Source organism: Castor canadensis, chromosome 13, assembly GCF_047511655.1.
Source record: "Castor canadensis chromosome 13, mCasCan1.hap1v2, whole genome shotgun sequence".
NCBI classification, from domain to species: domain Eukaryota; kingdom Metazoa; phylum Chordata; class Mammalia; order Rodentia; family Castoridae; genus Castor; species Castor canadensis.
The window spans coordinates 86,298,014-86,314,430 of NC_133398.1; the positions used below are offsets into that span (position 1 = coordinate 86,298,014).

The 16,417-nt window shown below is 48.4% G+C and overlaps 1 protein-coding gene across 1 annotated transcript in view; it reads right to left on the minus strand.

Moving 5' to 3' along the window:
• LOC141415469 (uncharacterized) overlaps positions 1–16,417 on the minus strand; it is a 94,757-nt gene that overhangs the window by 72,296 nt on the left and 6,044 nt on the right. Inside the window, exons 3-6 of the mRNA XM_074052187.1 lie at positions 16,105–16,232; positions 15,325–15,442; positions 12,273–12,400; positions 11,505–11,622 (exon numbers count right to left, since the gene is read on the minus strand). Coding sequence (XP_073908288.1) covers positions 11,505–11,622; positions 12,273–12,400; positions 15,325–15,442; positions 16,105–16,232 — 492 coding nt within the window. The remainder of the gene's footprint in view (positions 1–11,504; positions 11,623–12,272; positions 12,401–15,324; positions 15,443–16,104; positions 16,233–16,417) is intronic.

Sequence of the window (16,417 nt, forward strand, 5' to 3'; positions counted from 1 at the left end):
TGTCAGAGGACCTTCAATGACAACTCAAGACTCCTGAGCCAACAAAGACGATGTAACACAAACCACCTCTCCACAAAAGAAAACTAATCCTGGGAACCACCACAGAAGCAGCCAAAGGAGAACACTCAAATGCAGAAAGAACAAAGTGTCAGGGGATCCTAGTGACCCCTCTCTCCCCCCAACAGAAAGAGGTGACCCACCTGGTATTTCACCCACCTGCCGGGTAGGCTCCTGACACACTGAACCTGAACCTCTAACAATACAAGGTGACTCCCTATGCCCTAAATGGCCCCAGAGGGATAAATGTGGGACCAAGCTAGTGGACAATTAGTGGCCAATGGAGCCACTCTTTCTCCTGCCCAGCCTAAGGTTCCTTTCCTTACCTAGAGATGACAAGGAGGTCAGGAAGTTCCTTCAAGAGGGCACCTGGCACCACCAGCAGCCCATTCCAGGAAAACATCCATACGCCGATAGGAAAAAACAGGTCATTCATTCTTCCTTCCCCACTCCGCCCTCCTGTAAGGGAGTGTCCAGGGCCCGTGGCCCATAAGGGAGTGTCCAGGGCCCGTGGTCACAACCTACCTGTGATACCCTAGCAAACTTTAATAATGATGAGACTCACCAGGGATGAGGTGCTGGAGAATGAAGACGCACTGGAAACTTTCCGGGTTCTGCATCTCAGATACCAAGTGGAGTCAATCTGAGTGCTGGAGGCCAGGACACAAAGACACATGCACCACAGGATGAAGGAAGAGAGAAAATGGTGGGACTGGAGCAGAGCAGCCCTTTTATATATTCCATATTCAAATGAGGGCTACCAGGAGGCTTGTTCTGATTGGACGAGAAGGAACCCCTGCACCAACTTTGGATCGGTTTCTTCATGGGTACCAACCAATCAGAATGCAAAAGTTGGCTGGCCCTCTACTAAAAATACTTCCAACTCAGCCTGTCTTTTCTTTAGAGTACTTTTCACTTTTTTTTTTTAAACATTTGTTTTCAAAGACCACAGTTTCAATAGACAAGACCAAGGACATTGAACAAAACATAGGAATACTGACAGGGATCCCCCATCTTGTCCCTGGGCTCTGTTGGTAAACAAACTATGCCTCCCCCAGGACACAGCATTAGCCAGAACAGATGCACTACAAATACTTAAAAACAGTTGCATTGCCAGTCCTTGTTGGCGGTGCATGCCTGTAACCCAAGCATCTTGGAAGCTCAGGCAGGAAGATCACAAATTCGATGTCAGCCAGGGGCAAATAGCAATTTCCAGGCAAGCCTGTGATATACAGCTACTCTGTCTCAAAAAAAAGTTTTATCCAAGCTCTGTAACCAAAGAACAGAGAAGTCTTACATAAACTATTGTCATTTACTTCATTTTTCTGGTCTGGTCAAACTAGGCAGAGGTGAATCCTGTCCATGCATATACTCCTTACAAACTTTTGTTTTGCATATACAGTCACTATAAACATTTTAATGTTCCATCTGTGTCCTTCCTACTTCCTTCCCTGCCATTAATATTCATTGAAATGAACAAGTGAAAGAATAGGTGTTTTTTGGTTTTTTGAGGTACTAGGGATCAAACTCAGGGCCTTAAGCATGATAGGCAAGTGGTCTCCTGCTGAATTACATCTCAAGCCCTTGTTTTTTTTTTTTAGGCTCTATCTAGCCCAGGCTGGCCTCAAACTCAAGATTCTCCTGCCTCTGCCTCCCTAGTGCTCGGATTACAGGAGGCCACCACCATGCATAGCATGTGAGAGGTTTTGTTCTCAGAGTCTGTAACAGATTTGTGAAAGAGACAAGGCTATTTTTCCCCACGTTTATTTTTGAAAGGCTCTGCTTACAATTTATATAACAATTGTTCCATATTTTAATTCCCATTTATTTGCAGAACTGCAAAATCATCACTACAATAAACCTTTAGGACGTGTCTATCCCTCGTCCCTCCGAACTCACTCACTCTTCTTCACGGTCTCGGCTCTAGACATTCACTCATCTATTTTCTGACTACAGACAAGCATTTTATAAACATTTCTTATAAGCAGAACCATAAATTTCACTTCTGTGGGTCTGGTTTCTTAATTGTGTAGCTCATGACTAAAGTGACTTTATGTTTAAAATTGTTCATTTTCTGTGGTCCAAATAACAGATTTCCAAACTTACACAGTTTCTTGTTCCTTGGGGCAAGCTGGAGGGAGGGGAGCAACGAGGCATGTCAGAGGGTGAGCAGAGGAGATAAAAAGCTGTAGGGAAGGTCTGGGGAGGTGTCCTGGAACAGTGGAGGTGACTTCGTGGGGCAAGGCAGCTTTATGGGACCCTCCTGCCATCACTAGCAAGCCACACAGGCAGGCCAGGACCCTTGAGAGTCAGGGCAATTAAGGAGGTGTGGCAGCAGAAGCTTGCATGTGTGCCCATAGCGGATCTCCTCTCTGCCTTGCCCCAAAGTGCCCCTCTGGGCTTCCATGTCCCAGGTCCTTTCCTCCTCCTCAGGGAGCCCACAAGTGCCCTCAGGCCAGGTCCCCAGCATATCAGCCCCTCCCCATTGAATCATTAAGTGGTTCATTCCCTTTCTGAGTACTTGCACCCCCATCCTACATATGTCTCCTCAATGTTTACAAGGCAAGTTCTGTGTCACCCTGTCTGTAAATTTCAGCCTGCATGTGAAGATCCAGGAGTCCCTCTTCCTGCCACATTCCCGTTGTTTCCTACCCAGGTCAACACAAGTCCTGGAGAGCACTGTTTCACCATGAAGCATGACTTTGTTTGCTGCTGTCATTCCCCTCAGGAGTCACCTATGCTCTGGCCTGACATCCTCCAGGTACCTGCCCAGGGCTTGGTGCCCAGTACTAGGTTCATAGTGCCTTCCTCTGTGCTGGAGGAGTCCTTAATGGTTGTGTCTCCCCTCCCCTCTACAACCCCTTCCTCTCTCCTGGGACCTCCCCTCACCCCCTGGGATCACTTATCCTCTTGGAGGCCTGCCATAACACCAGAGCAACCGCAGAGCACAATGTAATTCCTAAAGCTGCAGTTCACATCTAGGTCAATCTTCTTTATTTCCTGTGAGAACAGCTTTCTCCTTCCTTTTCTGTAGACCAGGACCAAGAGAGGCCAGATTACTGCCACCAATAGCAATTATAAAACCATCAGTGCTTCTGGAAGGGAAGCACTTGGATTTCTCATGCAGAAATCCAAGAATCCAAGAAAGGTCACCAGATACCAGCTTACCTGTGCACAGCTTCCTGGCAAGGGGACCACTGAGGATTGGCCTTACCGATAAGACTTGAAGGCTTCTCCAGACTCCAGACCTCTCAGAATTGTCATCTGCTCCCACCTCATTTAATGGCCACAAACCAATCCAACCAGCTCAGGGGTCTCCCGTTCCCCCTCTCTTGGGGATGAATCCCCAACTTGGAAAAGCCACACCACTAATGACCTCTTACCCACAAGGAGTCTGTCCCCAGGGATGACAACAGATGTCCCCAGGGGTCCTGAACTTGTTTCCCCTGGAATGTTTCTCTTTTCACCTTCTCCAGGAGCAGCCCAGCTTCATTTCAGGGCTTTTGGGGAGGCAGGAAAAATCTGATGCCAACCCTGAAGGAGGGAGGGCTGCCCTGAGGGGCAGAGAGCAGTCACAGGGATCCTTAACTCTCCCCTTTACCTTCTCACAGCTCCTGTATTCACTCTCAATTTTAACCATATGCAATCATTTCTTTGCACAGCTCATCTCCTAATATTTTTGCTACAAAATAATAAATGATTGAGCAGCCCGTGGATGCTGTCTCCATTGTTCTTAGCAACCATGATGTGACTGACTAGGACAAAGCCAGAAAAAGATGCAGACCCCAGGGCCTAGACCCCTTGACTGAAGGGTGCTGGAGGCCTGGTTTTATGATCACAGGCAATGGTCTGGGGTCACTGAATCCCCCAGTCTCCAGTTTCAGGGTGGGAATGAGGCAGGAAGAGTTTAATGGCCCCTTGGCTGAATGAACAGTTTTAGGAATAGTGAGTTTAGTAAAACAATACCTGGCACAAAGTCCTAGGACCAGGTTCCACAGAAACCATACTCCTTCCTTGTGACCATGAGTTTCTCCCACTAATCACTGTCAAATCCCACAGATGGCCCCTTCTGCCTCTTGATGATAGGCCAAATGACCCCTCCACAGACCAGCATCTCATGTAGCAGAGTCAGGCTGCTACCTTCCCTCCAGAGCCCTGATGCGGGGCAGATCCTCCCTGCTGGAAGGTAACGGAACCAAAGCTAAGGATAGTACTGGATTGCGAGCTTCCCACCTCTCAAAAGCAGGCTGGCCAATTCCCATCCAACCCCAAACCTCTAGCCGGGAGACCAATGGAGAGGGAAAGAGGGTGGGCCTTCATGCTGGGCTGACACCCAGGAGGATTCTGGACAAGGGAGCAAAGGAGTGCAGGGCTGGACAGGGCCTGCTGGGTATCCACGCAGGAGCTTTTTGTACACAAGAACTAGAGACAGCACCCTCTAAGGGAGCTCATAGAGACCACTCCTGGGAAGGAACAGTGCTGCCCCTGCCCAGGAAGTGACCCTATCTCTAGGACAAGGCTCAGGGGCCCTGCTAAGAACCACCCAGTACAGTGAGGCTATGCCCTGGAGTGCATCCTCTGTGAGGCCCTCATTCCTCTTACAAGACGTAACCATCCAGACCCACCTGTGCCTTTCCCTATATCCTGGTAACTGACCCTGTTTCTTCTCTAATCTTACCTCAACCTGTCTGGCCCAGAGATTGCCACCTTGTCTGCCACTCTGGAACACTCACTCTCACTCTCTCTCTCTCTCTATCTCTCCCTCCCTCCCTCCCTCCTTTTTTGTGGTACTGGAGTTTGAACTCAGGGCCTTATGCTTGCTAGCCAGATGCTCTACCACTTGAGCCACTCTACCAGCTTTGGTACTTCTTTTCCCCCCCATCCCATCAGAAGCGCTGAGCACAACCAAGCACCTGCCTTGTCTAATCTTCTGCTGGACTGCTTATCCCTGATGAAAACACACCACTGGACAATGAGTAGGGATGACAGCTTCTCATGTAACCAGGATGAACCCTGCAGCTTCCCTTCCCACTGCAGTGGGCACAGCACATAGCCACAGCTCTCCACCTCACACTGTCCACTCCAGACTCAGCCACTTTCATATACCTTCTGCCTGGCATGTTAACTGAGCCAGGAGGAGGCACAGCTTCTGGATAGCACTGCAGAGTCTCCGAGGACTCTTCAAGGTCCCTCAGACTAAGAAGGTGTTAGAACTACCGAACCACATGCAAAATAACGAATCTAGATAGTGATCTCACATCTTTCATAAAATTCAAGATGTGTCATAGACCTAATTTTAAAGTGCAAAAGTAGGAAAGTTCTAAAAGATGATAGGAGAAAATCAAGGTGACCTTGGGCTTGATAAGTTTTTAAGTATAACCAAAAGCACAATCTATTATACAAAAACTTTACAAGTAGGACTTCATTAAAATGAAAACTTCTGTACAAACAGTGCTGTTAAAAGAATGAGAAGACAAGCGCCAAACACTGGGGAAAGATATTTGCTAAAGGACTAGCATTCAAAATACACAGGGCATGGCCCGGCTCAGTCATGAACCCACACCTCAGCTGCCGGCCAGCTGGATGACAGGATAAGAGGTGATGGAGCTGGATCCTTGCTGCTGCTGCAGGAGGCCCGCAAGAATGTGAGGGGCTGCAGGAGGCTCAGAGGCCAAAGAGAGTGCATCGCAGACAAGGGATGTTCTCAAACAGCATTTTAATGATTTAAAGGGAACTCCTGGGAAGCTCCTAGATGAGTGATTGGTAACCGTTTTGCAAGAAGTGGACACCATTGAACAGGAAACCATTAAGCCATTAGATGACTGCCAGCAGCTCATAGTACATGGAGTTAAAACTAAGGAGGACCTGGTCCAAGAAGGTGAGATCGCCCATTTTGGTGGTATAGAAGAACAGAATGAGAAACTGCAGTTTTACCAAAAAGGCCTCCCATATTCAGTTGGATAGCTTACCACAAGTGCCTTTGCTGGTTGATGTGGCTTGTTTGTCTGCTCTGTTGGATGATTCAATTCTCAACATAGTGAAAGACCACATTTTTAAAAAGCACAGAACAATAGCATCTTGCCCACCAGTTCAAGAAACCCTGAGGCATCATAGTAGAAATGGGCAAGTGAACTAAACAGAACTTTCTCAAAAGAAGAAATTCAAATGGCCAAAAAACACATGAAAAAGTTCTCACCATCTCTAGTCATGAAGGAAATGTAAATCAAAACCACACTAAGATTCCGCCTCACCCCTTTTAGAATAGCCATCATCAAAAACACCACCACCAACAGGTGTTGGCAAGGATGTGGGGGGGAAAAGAAACCCTCATGCGCTGCTGGTGGGAATGCAAGCTAGTACAACCACTCTTGGAAAAAAATTTGGAGGCTTCTTAAAAATTTAAACATAGATCCAGCAATCCCACTCCTGGGGATATACCAAAGGAATGCAACACAGGATACTCCAAAGGCATCTGCACACCCATGTTTACTGCAGCGGTATTCACAATTGCCAAGTTAAGAAAACAAGATGCCCCACTACTGACGAATGCATCAAGAAAATGTGGCATTTATACACAATGGAATTTTACTCAGCCACGAAGAATGAAATCTTATCATTCGCAAGTAAATGGATAGAACTGAAGAACATTCTGACAGCCAGGCTCAGAAGACCAAAAATCGTATGTTCTCCCTCATATGCTGGCTTTAGATCTAAGGCAAATACAGCAATGTTGTTGGAATTGGGTCACATGACAAGGGGAGATGACATACAGGAGGTATGGGGATTTGTAGGAAACCCAAAACATGAAAGTGTTTCATGTCCCCACTGCAGAGGAACTAATACAGAAACCTTAAAGTGACAGAGGTCAACACAAGAAGGGGATCAGGAACCAGTGTAAAGATCAGTTAGAGATGAATCAACCTGGGTTGTAACACAGTTGAACATGGAAGCAATGCTAAGACTCTCTCTGTATAGCTATCCTTAACTAGCAAAAATACTATGTCTTTATTGTTTCTGCTTATGTCTTCTCTTCCACAAAATTAGAGATAAGGGCAGAACAGGTTCTGCCTGGGAGCGAGAGGGTGTGGGGGGGGAGAGGGTGGGGATGGGGAAAGAAATGACCCAAACAATGTATGCACATCTGAATAAATGAATAAAAAAAGGAATAAAATCTCAATAGCACATTCATCTTTGTCGAGTTCATGTTCACATTTTTGAAAAACACAAGATCTGACTGGGGCTGGGCATGGGGGCATTTGCCTGCAGTCCAAAGTAATTGGAAGCTGAGGTAGGAAGATCTCTTGACTCTAGAACATCAAGGCAGGCCTGAACAACATGATGAAACTCCATCTCAAAAGTCTGTGTGTGGGGTGGGGAAGCTGGGACTGTAGATCAGTGGTAGAGCACCTGCCTTTCATTGAGGCAGGCCCTGGGTTTGATCCCCCCGGGACTGGAAAATATTAAATTACTATTCAACAAGGAAAATGAAGCAACTAGATATGCTACAACAGGAATGAAATTTAAAAAACACTAAAAGAAAGTACTCAGAAGCTAAAGACCACACACTGTAAGACTGAAAAAGCAAGTGTCTATAGACAGTGTAGATGCATAACAGTCTAGGGCTGGAGTGGAAACAGGGAATGGCAGCAAACACCATAAAGTGTTTTTCCAATTTACAGAAATGTACTTAAATTATCCCACGATTATGGTCACATAGCTCTGCAAAAACACTATGCCAAGCATGGGATGTATCCACTTAAAATGTGATTCTTGGATCCTGAAGCTTCAGAGATACCTAAAACAAATACAACCCTGGCCTCCAGGAAAGCAGCAGTGCACCGCTGCCCAGCTCTACCATCGTGCCTGCTCCCCTTTCTCTGCACACTCAGCTGGCTCTGCTGTCTGCATTGCCCACTTTCTCCTCCTTTGGCTTGCACAGAGCAGCAGAGTGGCAGGCATGACCTGGATTTCCAGAACTGCAGTCGTTGAGCCACAATGGCAGGAGAGGGCACAGTCGGCTTCTGCTGAGGGCAGGATATGGCACTTTCTGAGCCATGGGGATCCACAGGAGACGCATTTGGCCAGCTGGATGCACTGGGGGCTGCCAAGTGCACTCCACCAGGGAGATTTCATCTGAGGCAGGAAAACTGGAAAGACCCATTGACATATTACATGGAAATCAATTCAAAATGGACTAAAGACTTAAGCATAGGGCCTTAATCTAGAAATCTCCTAAAAAATGGAAAAACTCCATGACACGGGTCTCAGCAATGATGTCTGGATGTGACACCAAAAGCACAAGAAACAGAAGCAAAATTGGACAACAGCAAAAGGAAAAAAAATCAGCAAAATGAAAAAAACAAGATGAAGAATAAAATGTTTTCAAGCCAATGTATCTAATAAAGGAGCAATATCCAAAATAGATAAGGAGCACATACCATTCAATAGCAAAAAAGCGGTTTTAACAGTGAGGAAACGGTTGGGGCTGTGGCTCAGTGGTACAGTGCTTGTCTAGTTAGCTCAAGGCTCTGTGTTGCATCCCCAACAATGTGCACGTGCACACACGCACACAAAACCTGTTTATTTTTTCACAAAGACATGAAGATGGTCAATCAGTACCTGAAAAGATACTCAATATTTCCAATTATCAGGGAAATGCAAATAAAGACCTTGATGAGCTGTATTACCCAACACCTGGTAGGTTTCTTTAAAAAAAAATACGATTCAGAAATCCCACTTACAAAAAGAAAACAAAAACCACTATCTCAAAGAAGTGCCTGTACACCCATTTCATTGCAACATTGTGTACAATAGCAAGGCATGGGAGCCACCTAAGCGTTTCTCCACAAACACACCGAAAACATGCCATACACCCATCATGAGTACACTCTGGCCTTATTAAAACCACTGTGGCAACACAGACTCAAAAGCCAGGACCTGGAGATGGTTCACTAAATCACATAATCGAGGCACAGAAAGATGCTTTGTGACCTGATTTGGATGTGCAATCTCAAAAGTCCAACCTCTGCAGGAAAGAGCAGAATGGTACTTGTCAGGAGTTTGGGAATGGGGATACAGGGAGCTGCTGGTCCAGTATAAACTCACGGTTAGGAGATGATTAAGTTCTAGAGAGCTAATGACTGCATAGAGACTTGTCAACAAGAACTTAGAAAGCAGTATCTGTGTGAGGTTATAAATGTGAATTAGCTTATGATGCCCAATTTACAATGTATACACTTATCAAATCATCATAGTATACACGTTGGAAATACGCAACGTTTATCAAATATACTGGAATAAACCTTAAATGTACGCAGAAAATAAAACAGGTTCCTAGGGCTGGGAGGTACCTAAAATACATTTGGGAATATTAAAATTACATCTGAGAAACAGGAAGGTTTCAGAAGACCAAAGTATTTTAAAAATATCCATCAATTTGACTAGCTTAATTATCAAAACCTTTTGCACTTTAAAGTTTTTAAAAAGGGTATATGGAAGAAGCCTTTTAGGAGAATGTGCAAACTGGGTTGCTGACCCATGCCTATCCTCCCAGAAGCCTGGGCTATACAGCAAGTTCCAAGACAGCCTGAACAGCAAAAGACCCTGGAAGAGTGGGGACAAAGGGACATGGGTGGTGAGAGAAGAGGGAGTGAGTATGCACATGCAAGAGCTATGGACAGAGCCAAACTGGAAATGAAAACCTTCCTCCACATTTTTAAAATACAGAACACAAAAACCTGCATGACCTTATTATGGGGTAGGAACATTTGAAAAGAATCAAGAAAACTATCAAAAAATAATCAAGTTGTTTTTCAAACATCCAATGTATTTGTATGTACGAGCTCATACTGTTGACAGGTGTAAATTACCTATTAAAATGAAGATTCAGGGCCAGGCTCAGGATGTGCAACCAGAGCAGGTGCACAGAGTCCCACGCTTAGAAGAGACTTTCTGTGATCCAGGTCTAATTATGCGTTGTTACTGTGTTGGTATTACATTAAAATTTGGATTTATGTCTCCTATGTGAAATCTGGTAAGACCAGGTAGACTGTGCCAGGAAGTTTGCAGCCCAGCACGTGCACAGTTGGACTCTCACTGACATTGACTTTTTAAAGCCAAAATCACAAATAAGAATATTTCACTTCAACATTTTAACACCAAGTAAAATGCCACACATTTGGATACAACTATGAAAATGGCCCCTGTCCTGTCAGTTACATGGCCCTAAAAATACAATACTTAATATGTTTTCAAGGTTTTAAAAACGTATTTCAGAACAAACATGTACTCTTAAGGCATCCAAAGTCTTAACATACTAGAAATGTGCGCAACCAAATTCATAGCCAGTAACGTTGACTCTCAAATGCAGAAAAACCATACGGGACCTGTGACCCAGCAACAAGACTGGTACTCCCAGTTAACTTAGAAGGAAGAACAAATGCAAAGCCTAATGATTTTTTCATGATACTTGTAGTTACATATGTATTTAAAAAGCTCACTCATGAACCAACCAACAAATACGACAGAACACAATCCTCACAAACTTAACCCAGGCAATTATAGGTTAAGTTTCCTTAACCTATAAGTTTCCTGAACTTGGGAAAGGAAGAATGAGAATTCTGGGGAAAATGCCATCTACTGCACAGTAAGTTACCTCTACTGTGTCAAAGGACCTTCAATGACAAGACTCCTGAACCAACAGAGGATGTAACAGAAACTACCTCTTCACAAAAGAAAACTAAGCCAGGGAAACAACCACAGAAGCATCCAAAGGAGAACTCTCAAATGCAGAAATAACAAAGTGTCAGGGGACCCTAGTGCCCGTGGCCAACAGGAAGAGGTGACTCGCCCGGTGTTTCACCCACCTGCCGGGTAGGCTCCTGACACGCTGAACCTGAATCACTAACAATTCCAGGTGACTCCCTATGCCCAGAATGGCCCCAGACGGATGGGACCAAGCTAGTGGACAATTAGTGGCCAGCAGAGCCACTCTTTCTCCTGCCCAGCCTAAGGTTCCTCTCCTTACCTACAAATCACAAGATGGTCAGGCAGTTCCTTAAAGAGGGCACCCAGCACAACCAGCACCCCATTCCAGGAACACATCCACACACCCATAGGAAAAAGCAGGTCTTTCACTCTTGGCAACTCCACACAAACCGAATACTTGGCAACTCCAAGTATTGCCGAATACTTGGCAACTCCACACAAACCCCTGGCCGCAGGCAAGCCGCCTCACCACCTCCCTCCAGGGCCGGCCGCTAGTGAGGTTCGCCACCGCCCCAGCGGGGGCAGGCGCCTTCCCGCCAGCACGGGTCTCCCAGCGGCGGTGGCGGCTCTGGCACACGGAGCTGCGCGAACGTCCTCCCCCACGCGGCCCGCTCCACGGCGCTGAGGGCCCAAGCCCTGGCTGCTGCAGCCCATCCGGCCCGGTCCCCTCGCTCACTCACCCTCCGAGAAGCTGGTGGGTTCGCAGGTCCTCTGTGTGGGCGCGCCCGCGATGCCTGGCAGCTCCGGGCGGCAAAGGCCCCAGGGAGGACTTCCGCAGGCGGCCGGCAGGCAGGCAGCCTACAGAAGACAAGCCTGTCAGAAGACAGCTTCATGCTGCGGACAGCCCGGCTGCACGGGGTGGGGTGGGGGGTAAACGGTCCTCCCACCCCGGGACTTGGCCTGCCTGGAAGGACCCAACTCTCATCTCTGATCTCGCAGAGCAAGAGCCATGGGCGCCCTACACCGCTCTGCCTTTCTCCAGGAGAGGGCCGGGCTTGGGTGGCCTGCAGCAACCTGGAGCCCAGCTCCGCCCCCCCAGCTCTGCAGGGGCCCACCTCCCTCCACCTGCCATCCACTCCCCTGGCCCACCCCCACCCGCCCTCCCCTCAACTCCCTGCAGGGCCCTTGACAGCCAGGGCCAGCCCAGGAGGCAGGGAAGGGATCCACTGCCCAAAACTGCCTCTGTCTACTGTGCACAAACACAGCACTTCACAGATCAGGGCCAGGGCACCTGCCTCACCTCACTCAAACCCACCAGCCCAAGGAACCTGCTCAGCCCTGCCCTCCTCCCCCAATGCGTAGGTCTCCCCGAAGTTGTCAAAATTCAACCATTAATTCTTCCCAAGCGGACCCCCACACTCCCACGACATTTTCAAATCCTCCTCTCCCCTCTGCTCCCAGCACCTGCACGCTAAACTCCAGGAGATTCCCAACTGTCCCCACCACACCTTAGAGCAGATCCACGCGTGACGAAGGAAGTCATCCGAGGGTAGTAAAAGAAAACTCCTTCTACGTGAAACGCGCCTCCGAGTGATGCTTCTTATCGCCACGTCCTGGCAACCACGCGACCCCATCCCTGCATGCAAAAGCAGGCAAACAGATGAGTTGGCCAGAGCTCGGCCATCTACTCTGAGGGGTCCCTGCTTTACAACCCTGGAGGGCCACAAGGGCCCCGTGTGGCTGCAGGAACTCAGAAACACCAAGAGCTCATGGAGTCTGCTAGTCCGGCGGGGAGAGGGTAGGGGGGTTGGGGGCACCGTGACTTCAATGCATGGTCACTGCTTCTTCAAGAGCGGTGACCATGATTTCCACTAGGAAAGTCCAGACAAGGACGAATTAACACGCATACGGAGGGAACTAAAGGAAAAGTACAATTTAACAACGCCGTTTGGAAGCCTGAAATGCAAAGGGGACAGGGGGTCTCGGGGCCCGGGGGTCTGAAATGTACACACTGCTTCTTCCACAGTGGTGACAATGGATTCTAGGACCATCTGGAGAAGGAGGACTTGAAATGCACACTTAGGGAACACTGTTGGGACGTCTCGGTGGTGGGGGTGGGGGGGGGCCCTGGAAAAAGGAAGGAGAGCATCCAGGATAACATTCAAACAAACAACCCTGCTGGGAGAGCCTAGGAGCAGCCTATGTAGTCTAAGCCCTGAAAACGCAAGGGCAGGAGGTCAGAGGGTAGGAGAGAGCAAGGTGAGGAGGTGACCACAGAGAGGTGAAGTCGACTCCCTGCAGGGAAACGGTGAGGAAGCCCAAGGTACATTCACATTAACCTTCATAAGGAAGACAGGTCTGTGCAACAGGGACAGCCTGTGTGTGGTCGGGTGCTTGTGGCATGGGGGAGGGTGAATGGGGGTGAGAAGACAAGGCTATATGCAGGAGGGACTGCACTGCATATATACCTGTGAGAAAGAGAAAAGAGACACTTCCGGCCAGACCTTTGCCTTAAGTGGGTCTGCAGGGGACCCCTAAGGAGGCGGGGGGTGGGGGGGGCAGATTTCTAGATACATATGATCATCCAAAACTGAACCAAGAGGAAATTAATCACCTGAATAGACCTGTAACACAAAATGAAATTGAAGCAGCAATCAAGAGTCTCCCCAAAAAAGAAAAGTCCAGGACCTGATGGATTCTCCACTGAATTCTATCGGAGCTTTAAAGAACTGATACCAACCCTCCTTAAACCGTTCCACGGAACAGAAAGCGAAGGAAAACTGCCAAACACATCTTATGAAGCCAGTATTCCACTTATCCCAAAACCAGGCAAAGACACCTCCAAAAAGGAGAACTGTAGGCCAGCCAATCTCCTTAATGTACACCGATGCAAAAATCCTCAACAAAATAATGGCAAACCGAATTCAGCAACACATCAAAAAGATTATTCACCCCGACCAAGTAGGCTTCATCGCAGGGATGCAGGGGTGGTTCAACATACGAAAATCAAGAAACGAAATAAACCACATTAACAGAAGCAAAAGGCAAAAACCACTTCATCATCTCAATAGATGCAGAAAAAGCCTTTGATAAGATCCAACATCATTTCATGATAAAAGCTCTAAGAAAACTAGGAGCAGAAGGAAAGTTCCTCAACATTATAAAAGCTATACATGACAAACCTACAGCCAGCATTACACTTAACGGAGAAAAACTGAAACCATGCCCTCTAAAATCAGGAACCAGACAAAGCATGCCCACTAGCTCCACTCCTATTCAACATAGCACTGGAATTCCTAGCCAGAGCAATTAGGCAAGAAGAAGGAATCAAAGGAATACAAATAGGTAAAGAAACTGGCAAAAGATCCCTACTTGTAGACGACATGACCCTATACCTTAAAGACCCAAAAAACTCTACTCAGAAGCTTCTAGACATCACCAACAGCTATAGCAAGGTAGCAGGATATAAAATCAACACAGAAAAATCATTACCTTTTCTATACACTAACAATGAGCACACGGAAAAAGAATGTAAGAAAACAATTCCATTTACAATAGCCTCAAAAAAAAAAAATCAAATACCTAGGTGTAAACCTAACAAAAGATGTGAAAGACCTCTACAAGGAAAACTATACACTTCTGAAGGAAGAGATTGAGGAAGACTATAGAAAGTGGAGACATCTCCCATGCTCATGGATTGGTAGAATCAACATAGTGAAAATGCCGATAACTCCCAAAAGTAATCTACATGTTTAATGCAATAACCATCAAAATTCCAATGACATTCATTAAAGAGATTGAAAAATCTCTCTGTGCTACCCAAGGCAGCACAGAGTGGTCAGGAGGACGGTCCCTGTCCATGACTGCCCAGGCCCAAAGGTACATACAGTCCCTCGCCTGAAAATACCAAACCGACCTCCATCAGAGAACCGACTTAGGAATACATACCTACGTGTACCTATGACCACAAACACCTTTACAACTACATACCTCGTTACAGAAATACACAAAGACCCAAATGCATCAAAGAAGAAATAGAGGTGTCCGGGAGAAAGTCACGCCACGCTAAAAGGTCTAAGGGGTTCCCCTGCAAGAACAGACTGCTAAGCTACAAAATGCCTGGCCCTGATTGCAAACCCATTTCTCTGCCCCTCACACAAACCAACACATCTCATCCATAGGCAGAACTGGACCCAGAAACAAAGCCAGGAAAGCAAGCAAGCAAGCAAGCAAGCAAACAAGCAAGCTAGGAGAGGGAACTGACCTGGAGGTTGACAGGCTTCCGAATACTTGGCAACTCCACACAAACCCCTGGCCGCAGGCAAGCCGCCTTGAAGCGCCTGCCTCGCCGCCTCCCTCCAGGGCCGGCCGCTAGTGAGGTTCGCCACCGCCCCAGCGGGGGCAGGCGCCTTCCCGCCAGCACGGGTCTCCCAGCGGCGTTGGCGGCTCTGGCACACGGAGCTGCGCGAACGTCCTCCCCCACGCGGCCCGCTCCACGGCGCTGAGGGCCCAAGCCCTGGCTGCTGCAGCCCATCCGGCCCGGTCCCCTCGCTCACTCACCCTCCGAGAAGCTGGTCGGTTCGCAGGTCCTCTGTGTGGGCGCGCCCGCGATGCCTGGCAGCTCCGGGCGGCAAAGGCCCCAGGGAGGACTTCCGCAGGCGGCCGGCAGGCAGGCAGCCTACAGAAGACAAGCCTATCAGAAGACAGCTTCATGCTGCGGACAGCCCGGCTGCACGGGGTGGGGTGGGGGGTAAACGGTCCTCCCACCCCGGGACTTGGCCCGCCTGGAAGGACCCAACTCTCATCTCTGATCTCGCAGAGCAAGAGCCATGGGCGCCCTACACCGCTCTGCCTTTCTCCAGGAGAGGGCCGGGCTTGGGTGGCCTGCAGCAACCTGGAGCCCAGCTCCGCCCCCCCAGCTCTGCAGGGGCCCACCTCCCTCCACCTGCCATCCACTCCCCTGGCCCACCCCCACCCGCCCTCCCCTCAACTCCCTGCAGGGCCCTTGACAGCCAGGGCCAGCCCAGGAGGCAGGGAAGGGAGGCTTGGTGGGATCCACTGCCCAAAACTGCCTCTGTCTGCTGTGCACAAACACAGCACTTCACAGATCAGGGCCAGGGCACCTGCCTCACCTCACTCAAACCCACCAGCCCAAGGAACCTGCTCAGCCCTGCCCTCCTCCCCCAATGCTTAGGTCTCCCCGAAGTTGTCAAAATTCAACCATTAATTCTTCCCAAGCGGACCCCCACACTCCCACGACATTTTCAAATCCTCCTCTCCCCTCTGCTCCCAGCACCTGCACGCTAAACTCCAGGAGAGTCCCTACTGTCCCCACCTCACCTTAGAGCAGATCCACGCGTGACGAAGGAAGTCATCCGAGGGTAGTAAAAGAAAACTCCTTCTACGTGAAACGCGCCTCCGAGTGATGCTTCTTATCGCCACGTCCTGGCAACCACGCGACCCCATCCCTGCATGCAAAAGCAGGCAAACAGATGAGTTGGCCAGAGCTTGGCCATCTACTCTGAAGGATCCCTGCTTTACAACCCTGGAGGGCCACAAGCACCTAAACAGGGAGCGAATCACATCAGGGGATAGTCTCTGGACCCATGCTGACAGCCGCAAAGGCTCGAACCTAAGAAATTATGAAACCGAC